At 44.0% G+C, this 18550-nt stretch overlaps 2 protein-coding genes across 5 annotated transcripts in view; one reads left to right on the top strand and one right to left on the bottom strand.

Annotated features, from left to right (window-relative positions):
* Positions 1 to 11130, top strand: part of LOC115142397 (myosin-11-like) — a 40670-nt gene extending 29540 nt beyond the window's left edge. For 2 of the 3 annotated variants that reach the window (XM_065006159.1, XM_065006158.1), the window contains 18 exons: positions 172 to 295; positions 604 to 775; positions 1068 to 1280; positions 1561 to 1705; positions 2025 to 2231; positions 2479 to 2583; positions 2773 to 2925; positions 3248 to 3496; positions 3799 to 4011; positions 4253 to 4465; positions 4650 to 4811; positions 5509 to 5637; positions 5752 to 5840; positions 6577 to 6700; positions 7647 to 7772; positions 7910 to 8101; positions 8230 to 8402; positions 9886 to 11130. In XM_065006159.1, coding sequence (XP_064862231.1) covers positions 172 to 295; positions 604 to 775; positions 1068 to 1280; positions 1561 to 1705; positions 2025 to 2231; positions 2479 to 2583; positions 2773 to 2925; positions 3248 to 3496; positions 3799 to 4011; positions 4253 to 4465; positions 4650 to 4811; positions 5509 to 5637; positions 5752 to 5840; positions 6577 to 6700; positions 7647 to 7772; positions 7910 to 8101; positions 8230 to 8402; positions 9886 to 10021 — 2925 coding nt within the window. In that variant the 3' untranslated portion in view covers positions 10022 to 11130. Of the gene's footprint in view, positions 1 to 171; positions 296 to 603; positions 776 to 1067; positions 1281 to 1560; positions 1706 to 2024; positions 2232 to 2478; positions 2584 to 2772; positions 2926 to 3247; positions 3497 to 3798; positions 4012 to 4252; positions 4466 to 4649; positions 4812 to 5508; positions 5638 to 5751; positions 5841 to 6576; positions 6701 to 7646; positions 7773 to 7909; positions 8102 to 8229; positions 8403 to 8762; positions 8802 to 9885 lie in introns of all 3 variants that reach the window. The other variant, XM_065006160.1, reaches the window with a different exon arrangement.
* Positions 11131 to 11184: 54 nt separating this feature from the next.
* On the bottom strand, positions 11185 to 18540 carry LOC115142405 (nuclear distribution protein nudE homolog 1-like). 2 transcript variants are annotated; one of them, XM_065006169.1, is made up of 9 exons: positions 18437 to 18540; positions 17885 to 17998; positions 17310 to 17463; positions 16726 to 16874; positions 16259 to 16395; positions 15327 to 15494; positions 14548 to 14633; positions 14160 to 14311; positions 11185 to 12983 (listed from the first exon to the last, which is right to left on the bottom strand). In XM_065006169.1, exons 2-9 carry the CDS (start codon positions 17968 to 17970, stop codon positions 12887 to 12889), a joined length of 1029 nt encoding a protein of 342 aa, XP_064862241.1. In that variant the 5' UTR covers positions 17971 to 17998; positions 18437 to 18540; the 3' UTR covers positions 11185 to 12886. The 2 variants fall into 2 exon arrangements, with proteins under 2 accessions (XP_064862241.1, XP_029537691.1); XM_029681831.2 differs by lacking the exons at positions 17885 to 17998; positions 18437 to 18540 and having other exon boundaries at positions 17310 to 17878.
* Positions 18541 to 18550: the final 10 nt, after the last annotated feature.

Here is an 18550-nt window from a genome sequence, read left to right as displayed (position 1 = left end):
GAAGAAGCATTGTCAAGTCTCTGGGTCCGTGAGTCCAATGAAGATTTGATAATGACAGTTGATCCTGTTTTCCATTTGTCCACTCAATCGGCATTTGATAAAAGCAGGGGTATGACGTTTAGGATTTACACTGTGTTTACCTGTTTGTTTGCCATGTTTACCCTGTTTTAGGAGAGGAAACTAATGGAGGAGAGACTAGCAGATTTCAGCTCCAACCTGGCAGAGGAGGAAGAGAAGTCCAAAAACCTGACCAAGCTCAAGAACAAACACGAGTCGATGATCTCTGAACTTGAGGGTTTGTATCAATCTTTTACCCCGTCCAGACATCACATTAACCACTCTCAATGGATACCACACCTATTCAGTTATCAAGCAACAATGCACATCTTGGTCCGTACAAATAGTGGCTTTGGGGGTTTTCCTGACCATGTGACCTGACCAGGAAAAACTCCTAGCCATATCCATACAGGAGTATCCTATATCGTAAACAATCTGTGGTGTCCTTAAGTTTGTCGGAAGAACGTATTGAAGCTATTCAGCCACTACACACATCTTCATCCATAGAGTAACCTTCCATATATTTCTTTATCTTTTGTCCTCTAGTCCGTCTGAAGAAGGAGGAGAAGGGTCGGCAGGAGCTGGACAAAGCAAAGCGTAAGCTGGAGGCGGAGTCTAACGACCTCCAGGAGCAGATAGCCGACCTGCTTGCCCAGATCGCTGAGCTCAAAGCCCAGCTGGCTAAGAAGGAGGAGGAGCTACAGGCTGCTCTGGCCAGGTGGGCAACAAACACTGGATTTTGATATTTATTTTTAGTAATTTTGTCACTTTTCATTATTCTTTCCTTTTGAGCCCCCTTCAGTTGTTTTATAGATCCTCACATGATGCTGTGATAAAGTCCACGTTACACTTGTTTATGACCTCTAAAACACAACACCAAATGTTAACAGTGCCATCTTGATATTAGCATCAGCACAGTGCGCCTTTTATTAGTGATGTTTTATTATCTTGAAATCATCCACAAACAATGTATAAACAACATATAAACAATGCTCACCTTTTTCCCCTAGGCTAGAGGACGAGATGGCCCAGAAGAACAATGCCCTAAAGAAGATCCGGGAGCTGGAGGGCCACATCTCAGACCTTCAGGAGGACCTGGACTCGGAGCGCCAGGCCAGGAACAAGACTGAGAAGGCCAGGAGGGACCTGGGAGAGGAGCTGGAGGCCCTCAAGTCTGAGCTGGAGGATACACTTGACAGCACCGCTACCCAGCAGGAGCTCCGGTGAGTACAAATACTAGGCAGTGGCTCTGTTCCAATATCCACACTGGCATACCACTTAGTATGAAGCGATATATTCTTAGTGAATGCTAGTATGGACATTGGAACGTAGCCATTTTGGTCATTTGTCTGTATATTCATACAGTCTAGGGTAGTACTTGGTCTATTCAATCACTCATGCAATTCATCATGTCCATCCAATTCATCATGTCCATCCATTCTATCATCCACCCACCCATCCATCTATCCATTCACCCACCCATTCATCCTCTCATCTCTGCAGGGCAAAGAGAGAACAGGAGGTGACCCTGTTGAAGAAAGCCATGGACGACGAGGGTCGGACCCACGAGGCCCAGGTGCAGGAGATGAGACAGAAACACACCCAGGCTGTAGAGGAGCTCACAGAGCAGCTGGAGCAGTCCAAACGGGTAAGGAAATGTAGCTACACTACTAGGCCTGTTCAAGTGCCCAAAGTTCTGTATCTGATTGTATAGCATCATCACTGGCCAGATTTGACGTGACTCTAACTGACTACATTCTGAAGCATATGATCATTTCATGTGTGCATGAATCCATCTTCCACAGAACAGGATCCATTTTACCGTTCTATTATGGAAGCTCTATGTATAAGCACTCTGGTTTCAGGATACGGAAAAATCCATATGTATTAGATGCTGTGTGGGCCTACCTACATTATACAGTATTTCCATTGACTGGTTGAATCCCCTTCCTCTCTGTGTCCCCCAGGTGAAGTCGAACCTGGACAAGGCCAAGCAGGCCCTGGAGAAGGAGACGTCGGAGCTGACGGTGGAGGTGCGCTCCATGACCACGGCCAAACAGGACGTGGAGAACAAGAAGAGGAAGGTCGAAGGTCAGCTGAACGAGCTGCAGGCGCGCTTCACCGACAGCGAGAAGCAGAAGGGCGAGCTGGGAGAGCGTTGCTCCAAGATCACTGTGAGTGACGACTATGGGGTTGCACAATGATGACATCACACAGCCCATATGGCCATAATTCATAAAAAATGTGGACCTGCTGGAACACACAGGGACTCTATTCTTTGTTCTTTGTAGAATGATATTAGTTATGTAGAATGACGCACGATGCAATGGATTAATGGATGAAATAGTCCATAGATATAGAAGACAAGTTTCACTAGCTAGATGAGATACTGACTAATATCCCATCTCTTGCTCTACACAGATTGAACTAGAGGGTGTCACCAACCTCCTGAATGAAGCTGAGGGGAAGAACATCAAGCTGAGCAAAGATGTCTCCACCCTCAGTGCCCAAGTCCAAGACACACAAGTACAAACAAAATACATCCTGTTTATTCTGTACTGCATTTTCATGCAAGCTAACATTTCATTGTAAGTATATTTTAAGTGAGAAATTACCAAAAGGACTCTGCTGGTTTATGATATCCTGTATGTAGCACTTGTTGCTCATTGTTTGATGTTTGATAGTGAACTTTGACCTTGTCTCTGCCCTCATCAGGAGCTGCTGGCTGAGGAGACCCGTCAGAAGCTGCAGTTCTCCACCAAGCTGCGTCAGATGGAGGACGACCGCAACAGTCTGCAGGAACAGCTGGAGGAGGAGGTGGAGGCCAAGAGGAACGTGGAGAGACACGTGTCCACCCTCAACATACAGGTCAGAGTTCACACACCGGGTCAGAGACAGGAGTCAAACGGTAAAACCTCATTGAGATGGATACTGCATGTGAAGAGATCCATCTTGTTACCATTTCAAGTGGACATTTCCTGTGCATTATGTTCCCAAAACAAGAGATTGTAGTGTGTCTTTCGGAGTTAGCGTATTGGGACAGCATCCACTTAAGATGAAGACTAGCTGGAAATGAAAAGGGGTTCTCAGTCAATTAACCTTATAAAATAACAGTTAAATGAACATATAATGAAAATGTGAAGGAAGGACATTTATACACTTGTTTACACTATTTTCCTTGTATCACCAGTTGTCAGACTCCAAGAAGAAGCTAGAAGAAATGGCCGGCAACAATGAGCTCCTGGAGGAGAGCAAGAAGCGTCTTCAGAGAGACCTGGAAGCGTCCAACACCCAGTTCGAGGAGAAGGCCTCTGCCTACGACAAGCTGGAGAAGACCAAGAACCGTCTGCAGCAGGAGCTAGAGGACATCCTCATGGACCTGGACAACCAGAGGACCATCGTCTCCAACCTGGAGAAGAAGCAGAAGAAGTTCGACCAGGTCAGTCAACCAAACCAACTGCAAAACTGGTCGACATAACATTATAAGGATGGAAATGACGCAATACCAACCAGTTTTGCCTGCTGGTACAACAGACATATCAAAATGTCTGACACTAATCAAAACAATTTTGGTGCATGTTATGTTAAAGATCAACAGGGTGTAGGAGAATGTAAATAAACCATGCATCAACTAAAAAATACTTCTCTTTAACTACTTTCTCTGCCGTGTAAGTGAATTCAAATTTATTTGGACATGAAAGGCATCTGAACTTACCTTCTCCACTTCCCTCTTTCTTCCAGATGTTGGCCGAGGAGAAGACCATCTCCAGTAAGTACGCTGATGAGAGGGACCGTGCTGAGGCAGAGGCCAGGGAGAAGGAGACCAAGGCCCTGTCTCTGGCCCGTGCTCTGGAGGAGGCCCAGGAGAGCAGGGAGGAGCTGGAGAGAGCCAACAAGTCCCTGAGGACTGAGATGGAAGACCTGGTCAGCTCTAAGGACGACGTGGGCAAGAGTGTGAGTGTGGACAACCAACTTCTCTGGAATCTATGGGCCAGTTTCACAGAAACCGATCAAGCCTAGTCCTGGACTAAAAGTATCTTTCAATGGAGCCTCTTTCCATGGAGATTGAGCCTGATTTTTAATCCAGGACTAGGTTTAATCATCTTTTTTTATGGCAATATTCTTAAACCACCAGTAGGTAGCAGGCATGTCCACAACCTTTTCTCACCCACCCACCCCTCCATCCCATCCGTAGGTCCATGAGTTGGAGAAGGGGAAGCGTGGGCTGGAGGCCCAGGTGGAGGAGATGAAGACCCAGCTGGAGGAGCTGGAGGACGAGCTGCAGGCTGCAGAGGACGCCAAGCTGCGTCTGGAGGTCAACATGCAGGCCCTGAAGGCCCAGTTCGACAGGGACCTGGTGGGACGTGACGAGATGGGAGAGGAGAAGAAGAGACAGCTCATAAAGCAGGTAGGCAAAGGAGGAAAAGCCACCATTTTGTTACACAGAAGAGTAGTAGGTTCATGGGATTAACTCTCCAAGGTGTTCAAGCCACTCTTGAGCTACACAATACTGACACACATTCACAGCAACAAATGATGTTGCTGAATTGAGCTTGTGCTCATCTGTCGCTTTCTGTGTGTGTGCTCCCCAGGTGCGTGAGTTGGAGACGGAGCTAGAGGACGAGAGGAAGCAGAGAGCCACGGCGGCAGCAGCCAAGAAGAAGCTGGAGGGAGATATGAAGGACCTGGAGGGACAGATCGAGATGTCCAACAAGGGACGCGACGAGGCCATCAAACAGCTGCGCAAGATCCAGGTGAGTTGGAGCGAACGACGATACTGTAACACATTACCTTACAGTGATACTGTTGTTTACGTAGCAGTATGACAGCCTATTCCTTATTTAGTCTTATGTAGCATGTCTTATGTAGCCTTATGTAACTGACTTTCATGGTGTAAAATGAATCCAGCTAGTGTGAGGTTTGGCTATGGCTTTGACATAAAACCTGTTAGTTTTACTCTGTTTATTTAGAACCTAATGGACAACTATGAAAAAATGCTCTAACCAAGTTTATTCACCCAATTGGTCCGACAGCTGAAAGGACAAAGACCTATTTACACAAGCACTGGTATTTTAACCTTCCTCCTATGCAGAGTCCCCTCCTTACACATCTGGACAGCCAATACATCTATGTTGCTAGACAGGACTTTAGTGACTCATGTTCTTTCTCACTTCATCTGACCTGACCTCTGCCCAAATTCCTCACTCCTTCCCAACTCACGGCTGTCCTCTTGACTTGTACCAGACTGTAGCCCTTCTCCTTTCCATAGGATATCTAATGTCTATCAATAACATGTTCTGAGAGAATGTAAACGTTCTGCATTCCCCCTCTCTCCCTCAGTACCATGAACAGGGATATTTCAAGTTTAGAAGTCAGAACCCATCACACCCTATAAAGTATTATGAAAGCCTTATGATGCCTCATAATGTAACTATGTCATTCCATCTCCAGGCCCAGATGAAGGACTTCCAGAGGGAACTGGAAGATGCCCGTGCAGCCAGAGAAGAGGTGCTGGGTACGGCCAAGGAGAGCGAGAGGAAGGCCAAGAGTCTGGAGGCTGAGCTCATGCAGATTCAGGAGGTAACGTAGCCTGGCTCACTGTAGATAGCATGGCAAAGTGTGAAATAACACTCTATTTCTCATATAGTGCACTACTTTTGACCAGAGTGCTATTGTGTGTGTGTGTGTGTGTAGGAGCTGGCTGCTGCTGAGAGGGCACGGAAACAAGCAGAGGCTGAGCGGGACGAGCTGTCCGACGAACTAGCCAGCAACACCTCTGGAAAGTAAGTAGAACCTTTACTAAATGAGTGATGTTAACAGCATTATAATGCCTCTTGTATTTCACAATTTTTCCACAGTCAAATGAGTGGAATGAATTGGAAACGGTGAATTGAACGCAGCATTAGATGGTGGTGTAGTGGAGCATTGTGCAACTGAAACATTGTGTGGTAATGTAGGGGAGCATTCATTGTGTGACTGAAGCGTCGTGTAGGGGAGCATTCATTGTGTGACTGAACCGTAGTGTATGGGAGCATTCATTGTGTGACTGAAGCGTCGTGTAGGGGAGCATTCATTGTGTGACTGAAGCGTCGTTTAGGGGAGCATTCATTGTGTGACTGAACCGTAGTGTAGGGGAGCATTCATTGTGTGACTGAAGCGTTGTGTAGGGGAGCATTCATTGTGTGACTGAAGCGTCGTGTAGGGGAGCATTCATTGTGCAACTGAAACATTGTGTGGTAATGTAGGGGAGCATTCATTGTGTGACTGAAGCGTCGTGTAGGGGAGCATTCATTGTGTGACTGAACCGTAGTGTAGGGGAGCATTCATTGTGTGACTGAAGCGTCGTGTAGGGGAGCATTCATTGTGTGACTGAAGCGTCGTGTAGGGGAGCATTCATTGTGTGACTGAAGCGTTGTGTAGTGGAACATTGTGTGTGTGGAGCATTGTGTGACTGAAACATTGTGGTGGTGGTGTAGTGGAACGTTGTGTGATTGACTGTTTCCTGTGTGCCGTTTCCAGATCAGCCCTGTCTGATGAAAAGCGTCGTTTGGAGGCTAAGATCTCCCAGCTGGAGGAGGAGCTGGAGGAAGAAAGCAGTAACATGGAGATCCTCAACGACAGATTGAGGAAGAGCACTCAACAGGTTAGACTGGCAGGACCCCTCCTAACGACCTGAAACGCACTGTGACCACACCTTAAACACACTAGAACAGGGCTGTCCAACCCTCTTCCTGGAGATCTACCATCCTGTGGGTTTTCAGTCCAACCCTAATTTAACACACCTGATTCAACTAATTAGCTGCTCAACAAGACCTTAAATAGCTGAATCATATATGCTAAATTACGTTTGAACTGAAAATCCTACAGGACAGTAGACCTTTCCTTCCAGTTCTCTGCTGCCAATGACTGGAACGAATTGCATAAATCACTGTGAAGTTGGAGACTTATCTCCCTCACTAACTTTTAACATCCGCTATCTGAGGAGCAGCTTACCGATCACTGCAGCTGTACACAGCCCATCTGTAAATAGCCCATCCAATCTACCTACCTCATCCCCATATTCTTTGTATTTAATTTTTTGCTCTTTTGCACACCAGTATTTCTACTTGCACATCATCTGCACATCTATCCCTCCAGTGTTAATTTGCTAAACTGTAATTACTTCGCTACTATGGACGATTTATTGCATTACCACCTCATGCCATTTGCACACACTGTATAAAGACTTTTTTTCTATTGTGTTATTGACAGTACACTTGTTTATTCCATGTGTAACTCTGTGTCACACTGCTTTGCTTTATCTTGGCCAGGTCGCAGTTGTAAATGAGAACTTGTTCTCAACTGGCCTACCTGGTTAAATAAAGGTGAAATTAGAAAAATAAGGAAATCTCCAGGAAGCGGGTTGGGCAGCCCTGCACTAGAACCCCAACTTTACCTTTAATCAACCATGCTTTGAACCCTCATTGACTACACTTTCAACCCTCATTGACCACCTCTTGGATGTACATTGACCATACCTTTAACTCTCAGTGACCAAGTTTTGAACTCGCAGCGTCATTGACCACATCTTGACCACTCTTCACACTCAGGTGGACCAGCTGAACAATGAGCTGCAGACCGAGCGCACCACCTCCCAGAAGAACGAGAGCGCCCGGCAGCAGATGGAGAGGCAGAACAAGGACCTAAAGGCCAAGCTGCAGGAGATGGAGAACCAGGTCAGAGATAGTCACATCTACTATCTAGGGTTTCTCCCCATTGAGAAAATATTAAGTGTCCTTACTTTCCGGTCTATCTTAGTGGGCGTGTAGTGTGCCGTTAAATTGTGGGGTATCGGTCTCTCATCTCTGACCAGGTCAAGTCCAAGTTCAAGTCATCCATCACTGCCCTGGAGGCCAAGGTGGCTCAGTTGGAGGAGCAGGTGGAGCAAGAGAGCAGAGACAAGCAGGCTGTAGCCAAGGGCCTGCGCCAGAAGGACAAAAAGCTGAAAGATCTGATGATCCAGGTGGAGGACGAGAGGAAACAGGCTGAGCAGTACAAGGAACAGGTATGCTGTTGTGTCATGCTGACACCAGTCTTATGAACACCCTCTTCTTCCTTTCTGCTATTGACAGTGTTATGACACTCTTATGACCCCCCCACCTTACTCCTCTCCTTTCCCCCTCTCCTCCCCAGGCAGAAAAGGGCAACACGCGGATGAAGCAGCTGAAGCGTCAGCTGGAGGAGTCGGAGGAGGAGTCTCAGCGCATCACGGCTGCCCGCAGGAAGCTGCAGAGGGAGCTGGATGAGTCCACCGAGGCTAACGATGCCATGAGCCGCGAGGTCAACTCCCTCAAGAGCAAACTCAGGTACAGTGTGACCCATGACCCCAGAGTCGGGGCGGTGTCTTTGGCAAGAGTCCCTGCTCCTGACCTCTCCTGTGTACTGTAGTTTCACTGTGCTCAAATCACTCGATAGAAAAGGATAACCCCTCCCCAAATCAAGGCAGGTCCAATATATAACTGTGTAGATTTACAGCAACCACACTGACATTTCACACAATCAACCATTCGCCAACCACAATTAAATCATCTCCCAATGGGCAAATGAGCATAAAGCCCTTTTGGGGCTTGCAGATAACAATTCGAACACTGTACTACAGTATATCTGTTTCCAACACCATGGTGTGTCCTCTGGATATCAAAGCCTTTCTTGAATCTTTATTTCAGAGGCAACCCAATCCCAGAACCCAAGGAGTAACGTGGCAGGTACCTCTGCATTTAGACGTTTATCACCATTTCATTTTAACTTGCCATAACTTACCCCCATGCACTCTTGTCCAACTGACTGTGCCATTTCTCCGCCTGAAAGAGTGAAATATGGTTTATCGGTCAATATCTTCAATGGAGCTCCTCTGATCAAGCTCATAGTCTGAAACAGTGCAAGAAAAGTGTATTGCACTTCCGTTGTGGTCTTTCTACTACTGGTGACCATATTTTTCTCCATGCTTGGTTTAGTTGCCCTAAACCAAACTCATTTCTCTGTGTCTGTCTAGCCTGGTTCCAAATCTGTTTGTGCTGTCTTGCCAAATCCGATGGTCTCCGGTGACCATCGGAGTTGACAATTCCGCACAAACAGTTTTGGGATCAGACTAGTGTTCGTCTAGACAGGAGTCAAATGAGTTAAAGATATAACCGGCCGGTGTGCAGCGTGCCTACTGTTACTATAACATCTCACTCATTCTGCATTTCAGCGATGCCATTTAGTCTTCCTCGTGTTCAACACGAGTTTTTTTTTACCCAAGTCTAACAAAACGTAATAGACATGTTAGATAACATTATGTAGTTTGAACTTAATAGACCATTGTGGTTCCACTTTAAACGAAGTACAACTTATAATGGCTTTATATAGCATGCAAAAGAACTACATAAAGGCTTCATAAATCATCTATAAGCATGTCATACTCTCTATAAATAGTGACGTGACAACCAGAGTAGGGTGAATTGCCAAATGTTTATACACCATTTATATCATGGTGTATAAATCACAGATTTATGTTGTGCTTATGAAGCCTTTATGTAGGCTATACGAAGCCTTTATAAGTTGTAATTGTTTAAAGTGGGACTATTATTGTAATAAGATGTCAATACTTTGTTAACGATCATCATTGTTATCCATTTTAACTTCAAACAGAAAGGTGGATAAAGGCAGAGTGATATACAGACGCAGAAAGTCCTCCAACATTGTCCTGAGGTTACCAGGAAACCTAGACTGGTCTTGCCCATAGCTCGTCTCATCTGTGTGTTTGTCTGTGTGTCCTATGTCTGTGCTGTCTGTCTGTCTGCGTGTCAGGCGTGGGACCGAGCCCTCTTTCAGCGCCGCACCGCGCCGTGCCGGGGGCAGTGCCCGGAGAGGGGTCATCGATGACGCGTCAGAAGAAGACGGGGACTCACAGGGGGACTACAACGGAACAAAGTCTGTTGAGTAGAAGAGCCCAAAACCATCCAAATAAATTCAGTATTACAAGCATCCAACCAATCAGACTCGGTATTAGGTGCCAGACTGACCCGCTTTACCAAAGAACACACAAGTGACTTCAACCTTTCTCTTTCATATCACTTCCAAATATGATTCTCTATATCAGTCGCATATCGACTGCCTTCTCGTTCAGAGCACATAAGGCTTTTCACAATTCAAAACGGACTAAATGGAGGCATAAGAGACAAAGGCGTAATAATGAATTTGGTTTACGTTTAGTGCCTGGGATGGTGTGATTTGTTATTTTGCTACACTGTTTTGTACTGCACTGAATGACTTGTCCCTACGATACTTCCTTAGCATAATGTTGTACCCCTCGAAGGTACGTAGGTTACATATTGTTCCTTATTCTCCTTTCATCTGGAAGGATAAATCCAGGTGTTACTATTCGTCACTTTAAATCCTAATTAATTATAGGCATCACATTGTATTTCTAGATTTATACATCTAGCGGTCATGTAAATCTATTCCATTTCTATGACGACATTGACTTGTCCCGTCTTCTACACTGCTGTTAACTTTTAAGATCGTTATAGAAGGTCAATGTCTACTATGAAAAATTGTATACCCACCCAGCTAAAAAAAAATAACTGATGTAGTCCAAATGTATTTTCTTTGTATTCAGAATAGCTGCCCCAATATTGGCGCACGGTTGCTTTGTCTGTGGTAAGGACAGTGAATTGACCATATATATTTCATACTTTGAATATTTCTCTGACTGTCAAGTATGGGTAAGAGAACACCTTCCTACTTTTAGAAACCAAAACCAGTCACCCCTTTCTCGTACATGAAGTCTAATACACACATAGTATCAACAAGACCGGTACTTTTCAGTTGTGTACCTTGCCAAGTAGAATATCATCAGCAGGAATCGTGTCATACCGTCAAGGCCATTTTGTGTGTGTCCAGATGCATATTCAACAAAAATATATTTGAGTTTTTCCCGCCACTGGTCACCTTAACAATGTTGTCTTGTTTTTACTCAATTGACGTTTCCATGCCACTTTAAATCTATAAATTGTGGAACCACCTGCATAATAAATAAGAGTGAAAAAGTAACCCTATTTCTCTACTATATGTCTGTCTCCACATCCTGAATGATATTGCCAAAAGCATGTTAAGAATGTTCATTTTATGTGTTCATTTTGATACAAAAAGGATTGCAAACCAACAGGTCAAAAGGTTGAGCACCTCAGGTGCATACATTTCAATGTAAACGCAAACAGAAGTTAGTATGTTAGTAACACACCCACAAACGGTTACATGTACAGTTGTAAAAGTACAAACGGTACTTCCTGGTCCTTAGTTCATACATAAGAACAGCTGCTGTAACAGTTGTTTTGTAGACATATTATTCTGGTCTCAAATCAACTCCTTTATCATGAACATGACAGGGGAATTGGATAAAGCACATATGGATGGAACCAATATAAACCAGTGAGATATACAGTATATATATATTGCTAATAAGTACAAACGTTCCATCTGTCGTTGAGTAGTAACATGTCATTGATATGGGACTATTGCTCCTCATTGGAAAGACAAAGGCATTATTTTAAACAGCACGTAATGAATTCATACGTCCAGCATTAAGTGTAACCAAGGCATCATCCATAATGGTTCTGGAAATATAGTATGAACTGTGCTTTATCTCAAAACCCTATTCTGTCAAATCTATTATTGCTATTTTGTCATCTTCGATAGCTCCCTGATCTGATAAAAGATCAGTCTTTTGACAGGAATTCCGGCTCGACTGACCTGCTCAAAACTGAACCAAAGCTTTAGGCCACTTCCTATTAGAAACATCTGTAATATAGATGCTATACATTCAGTAGTGCAGTGGTGCCCCTTAACTCTCCAACTCGTAAAAGATGAAGAACATATACAAACCATCAAACAAATGGAGAGAAAAAAATCTAAAACTGCAACTTTATCAACTGTGGTAACGGAAAGAAATGTCTTTGCCAAAGACCTAGACTAAATTTGAGATTCTCAGTTAACTCAATGTACTTTCTGTTCCTATCTTGCAAAACATTCTGCAAATGCATGACAGGGTATAAGGCTAGCTAGTCTGTGCATTTCTCACAGATAATACTTTTTCAATTTACCAGGTAGAAGACCTTTAAAATAATGTATATTTGTACATTAATAAACCATTGCTTTTAACTCAAACATTGACCTGTAAAAGTAGTAGTACCCATAACTTCAGACCATCCTTAGCTTTTACAGCCGATGACAACACAGCACGAAGAAAGGAATCATACACATTCTCCAAAAGGTAAAGCTAGCCTAACTTACCATCTCCGACACTTTACACATAGCCACGAACGGACATATCAGAGAGTTGGACATACAGAAAGGAATCATGACTAGGCAAAACTTCCATGTGGTGATATACTGATAAAAGGCAGCAATGCTAACGCCGCCAATTATCGACCAACTTCACTCTTCTGCTATAGCTGGCACACCAAGAATCCAAGATGGAGATCAATCAGAGAACGTGGGTACAAGAAGGACCGGGTGTGTGTGTGTGTGGGGGGGGGTGTTAGTGGTATAGTAGCAGGACTTGGGTTCAGCAGGAAGACATGCAGCAGGGTCAAGGAATCCTCACTATTCATTAATAAAATAAAACTGTAGCGTAGCATCATGACACGGCGGTTCTTCTCAGCAGAGTCCATGCAGCAAATAAGTTGATAGAGGGAGCGGCTTCCTGGTTCGGGGGGAGGATGTTCAGCTGGTAGTGAGGGGGACACAGTTTAAAGCCCTACTGATGGATAGTACAGTCTGGTGGAGGGGGGCAGGGGAGGCCCTCGTTTCATAGCAGGATCTTGACTCCCCCCGATGGTGACTGGGAGCCGTGGGAGGAGACCCCCCGAGGAGGCGCAGGTCCAAACTCTAACCGCTTCACCAAACTGAAAGACAGAACATCTACCATCAGTAACACAAAAATCAACAAGTTAATTTTAATGTAGATCAGACAATGTTATGAGCAACAGGAACCAGAACAAATCCCACCCAGTTCATGTTCATTAGTTGTAGGATACTTAGTTGATTTCTAAGACCATAAATCTAAGACCAGATCTCTGGCTATCTTGAGTTGAATGCACTAGCTGTGGGTCGCCCTGGATGGGAGCATCTGCTAAATGTTGTGCCGTGTACACTGAGTATACAAAACATGAACACCTGCTCTTTCCTTGACAGACTGACCAGGTGAAAGCTATGATCCTTTTTGATGTCACTTGCTAAATCCACTTGAATCGGTGTATAAAATCCTTCTTCTGAGACATGGATTGTCTGTGTGTGACATTCAGAAGTTCAATGGTCAAGACAAAAGATTCTTCAATGTTCACCTAAAATATCATACCCAAATCTAACTGCCTGTAGCTCAGGACCTGAGACAAGGATATGCATATTCTTGATACCATTTGAAAGGAAACACTTTGAAGTTTGTGGAAATGTTAAATTCATGTAGGAGAATAACACATTAGATCTGGTAAAAGATAACGCATAGGGAAAAAGTTTTTTTTTTTGTAACAGCTACTGTAAATTGGACAGAGCAGTTAGCTTAAATTCATGTTAATCTTTCTGCCAATATCAGATATGTCTGTCCTGGGAAATGTTCTTGTTACTTACAACCTGATGCTAATCACATTAGCTCAACCATCCCACAGGGGACCCACCGATCCTGTAGAGGGGTTTAAGTGCCTTTGAACAGGGTATGGTAGTAGGTGTCAAGAAATGCAATGCTGCTGGGTTTTTCCACATTCAACAGTTTCCTGTGTGTATCAATAATGGTCAACCACCAAAAGAACATCTGGACAACTTGACACAACTGTGGGAAGCATTGGAATCAACGTGGAACGCTTTCAACACCTTGTAGAGTCCATGCCCCAATGAATTGAGGCTGTTCTGAGGGCGGGGGGTGCAGAAGGTGTTCCTAATGTTTGGTACCCCAGGAAGTGTCCACTGCCTCGGAAGCAGCTAATTGGGAATCCTAATAAATACTACTACTACTAAGTAAGCTGAATCTAGATACAACGAGACAGAAATATATATAAAATATGATTTTCTCATTGTGACCCATTTACCTGTCGTAGTGTGGAGGGCTCATGCTGCAGGCCTGGATCTCTGTGCCTCCCTCTATAGCAGAGGGGGTACCGGGACACGACGGAAGAGCCGATCTTTTCGGCGACGTGTCGTATACGAAGTCTCGACAAGACGCCAACTTGGACTCCAGGTTCTAGAGCATCCAAGAGGGGAAATAAGTTGTATTACAGTCAGATCATCATAGACACAGAAATGGAGATGCGTTAAAAATAAAGTCAAATCAGATACCAAGATATTGTTTTTGTATGGAGTTTTCCTTTACGTCATTAGATTAGAGTTCTATTTTATTCTATACATCATTGAAGGTTCATGGTGATGTTATGAGGGTGGTATTAAATGCATAGGTCCTACTAAGACAATGTTTCTTACCCCGACTTTTCTTAAGAGCTCGCTGACTATGTTGAGTGCAGATATGCGAGCCGACGTAGTCAGTGGAGTTCCTGTTAGGTTATCCCCTAAACACAAACACATTACATTTAGCACAAATCACAACAAACTACAGCTACTAAGGTGTTTCTAAAGCCAGAGGCGCAACATCGCAAGACTTTCCTGGAAAGCTGGCAAAACAGACCAGGCCAGGGTTTGGTGGGAAATTCTTCTTTAGTTGTACATTTTCTCAATCTAAATGCACAACCATGATTCGAGCCAGTGTCTTTAAGTGGTTGAACATGTTATTATTCCAACCTTGTGAAAGTGACATGCTTTCATTTTTCAAAAACAACTTTATATCGAAGGATTGCCATTGATTTCATGGCCTGCTCACGCGCCGTTACCATGGGGCGGCAGGGTAGCCTAGTGGTTGGACTAGTAACCGTAGAGGTTGCAAGTTCAAATCCCCGAGCTGACATGGTACAAATCTGTCGTTCTCCCCCTGAACAGGCAGTTCATTGAAAATAAGAATTTGTTCTTAACTGACTTGACTAGTTAAATAAAGGTTAAAAAAAAAAAACCTGATGACGTGTTTCTACGCCCAAGCTTAGCTAGCCGACATCGCCAACAAGTGTGATTGGGGATCTGTCTTCATACTGTACTGTCTTTGACTAAGGGATTAACTAGCATTCCGCCATTATTCATATATAAAAATTTGGATAAAGTCATGTCATTATTACAGTTTAACCCGCAACACAGCTACCATTGGTCTCACCCACCTCGACGAATGCTTGAGGCTGGGGTTGCTGGGAATGTACCAAGTGGTTTGGAGGGGGTGGTCGGTATGGTGGAGCGTGACGATGATTCGGTCCTGTCTTTCTCTTTAGAGAGGCTACTGGGGGGGCGTCGCTCCTGGACTTGCTGTACAGCTAGCTCCTGTCGTAAATCTGCCCAACACAGAGCGAGAAGAGACAACAGATCAGATCTCAAAACTGAGGACATGTGTGACATTGATACTACATTACAAATATAGAAAAAGTCAATACAAGTAATCACCAATACGCAATGGAAATCCCACCTACTTCCTGGATCAAGTTTTTGAATGGGCTTCAAGCTTATATCAAATTCATGAAAACGTGATAATTTAAGATACTGTACATGTAAAATTGTATTTGTATTTGTGGATTAATTTACTTTCAACCGATGCCTTTCATGAAGGTTTTTGATTGCGTTTTCCCCCCGTAATCAAAAACCTTCATAAAAAGCACTGGGTAAAGGTAAATTAATCCACAAATACAATTACAGTATATATCTTACGATGACCCCATTTTCATGAATATGATGCTATATAAGCTTGAAGACCATTAAAACACAGTACAGGACTTGAAGCAGGAAGGACTTTTATAGCTGTAAATTCTACACATAATGCCAAACTCATAATCTCATATTCACCCTGCTTACTCTTTGAGGAAGACAATGGGCAAGGCTGGATCATCCTGATATTACAATGTCAGTTAGTCAACTATCAAATTGCACATATTTTTGAAACCGGTAACTAAATCTGGCAAAAATCAGCAGTTCTTGATGAGAACATGAAATGAAAACCTTTTTGAGTTTCTTGTTCCACTGACTCACCTCTGGCTTCTCACTCTCTCACACACACAGAGAGAGAAACGCACTGACCCCCATCCCCACCCTTACACACACAAACCTCTGGCCTCATCCTTTAGTCTCTGGACAGACTCCAGAAGGTTTTCCTTTTCGTCCAGCTCACTCTCCAGGAAGGCGTTCCTCTCGATCACGTGGTTCATCCTCTGCTCAAAGTCCTCCAGGGACATGATGGTCGCCCTGTGAGACAGGACATTGGTCAGTCAGTTACTATGTCTTAAATTACATCCTATCCTCCAGGGTGAGTGGAAGGACAGACATGGTTGAATCTGTTTGTAGGCCTATGAAATGTGACAAAATGGGTACACATTGGCAAGACACACACCAATCTCATTAGGGTGATTGGATAAAGAAGTGTCAGACAGACACTTCAGAGTTACATTACAATGACAACCCAGCAGAGACAGGCTTTTTTACATAGTTATTGAAAGTCCCTCATCAACATAACAACAGTCAGTCATTACGTCACAATAATAACAACCAAGTCGAGGTCAAAGTGTCCAGACTGACCTCTTGGCCCTCTCCAGGTCGTCATTTGACTGCTCCAGCTCTCTGATGTACTTCTGGAGTTGGTCCTTGACCGCTGTGGTCTCTTCCAGGTCTCCCTCCAACAATGAGATCTGCCTAAACGCTTCAGAGTGCTGCGCCTCGTACTTCTCCTGAAAAATCACAGAACACTTATTTTTGATGCATGTCTGCTGCTCATTTGTGGTCTTAGATGATGTTCTCCCTTCACAGGCTTGTCCTTGACTGTCCCCAGAAATGAAGGCTTTTAGCACAATCAAGTATTCAATGACTTTAACCTTCCCTCTGGGCTCAGCAGTATAAATAGTTGCTCAGAAGTCAGCTGCTCCGTGGTAATGAACACACAGGGCCCCTGGTGATGGTGGCTATGATTTAGTGATGCTAGAGTGACCGTGTGTGTACTACTAGACAACTCAAGACACAGAAGGCACTTTGAAGTCTACTAAAACATACAGATCAACCTTTACGTGATGGGAAGCAGAGTATACTAGATAATATGACGTGGTGATGCAAGACTACAGAATATGAGTAGTGTTGGCCTTGACAATACAGGTGTTCTAGGTTCTAACCTGGATGTTCTCCAGTTCCATGCGTAGCCGGTTGTTGTTGGACAGTAGTTCTCTGTTCCGTGCTTCACACTGCTTCAGCTCAGTCTCCAGCTCAGCCTCATAGTCCCTACTCATTTGCTGGAACTCCTGCAACTCCTCCTGTGCCTCCTCAGCCCTGGGCACAAACACACGTCTAACCTTCATAGCTAAACTATGTAGAAGGAAATCGCCACTGAATTCTGATCTAGGATTAGATTCCATTTTGTCTCTGTTACAGGGTGAAGTTAGGATGGTCATGGCTAGAAGGGATCCAGCTTTTGTCAAATTAACACCCGATTTGATTTTTCGTAGCAGGTTAGGAGAACTTACACAGCAGGTTAGGAGAAATTGCTTAAAGTTAGGAAAACGTTTAGGGTTAGCTAAACACACACATCCCTTCTAGCCATGACCGTTTAGGATTGATATATGGTAAACTTCCTAGATATACACTTACGGATAGATATACAGATTCGGATTGTTTCACTTCTATCCATTATCCACACATCTAGGCCAACCAGTTCGGCTGCTAGCTACCAACCATTGGTATAATTCCTTACCTTTGCTGGTGTTTGTCTGACTGCTCCTTCCAGAAACTCAGCTCTTCTTCTATGGACCCAAATTTGGGCGTCTTGGGCTCCCCCATGTCTAACGTTACAGCTCACAAAACCTAGGTAAACATGTAAAGTAAAGAAGGAACATGGCACTGGTCATGTTGAGGCAGGCTCTTGTTTGTCTAGCTAGCTAGCTATGGATATCAATTAATCATACAATGGAATGCATGATGCTTGCATGCATGTTGACACTTAACAGTTAGCCCAGTAGGTAACGTTAGATACTTGATAGCTAACTATGTTTTTTTACAGCCCGTTGGAATGTCCAGTTTGATCAGATAACTATTCAGTTACTTTAGCTAGCATATTCAATAAATACATTAAGATGTTGACTAGCTAACTAGCTAGTTTAGCGACATCCAAACCGTTACGTGAATAACATATAAACTGTTGTGCGATACACGATAGTGAAGATTTCCGACTTTCAGAGAGTAAAATATACGGCAGAATGCTTACTTGAACGCTGATAGCTAAGAAAATGTCATATTACCTACCTAGCTAACAGTCGATCAATAACATAGATAGCAAAACGCTATCAGGAAATAAACTGCCCTTCTACCCAAATCCAAACGATTACAACCCCCGCGTTTACAGCACGCCATTGGTGGATTG

Source organism: Oncorhynchus nerka, linkage group LG21 (genome assembly GCF_034236695.1).
Source record: "Oncorhynchus nerka isolate Pitt River linkage group LG21, Oner_Uvic_2.0, whole genome shotgun sequence".
In the NCBI taxonomy this organism is placed as follows: Eukaryota; Metazoa; Chordata; class Actinopteri; order Salmoniformes; family Salmonidae; genus Oncorhynchus; species Oncorhynchus nerka.
This window is presented reverse-complemented; position numbering and strand designations above follow the sequence as displayed.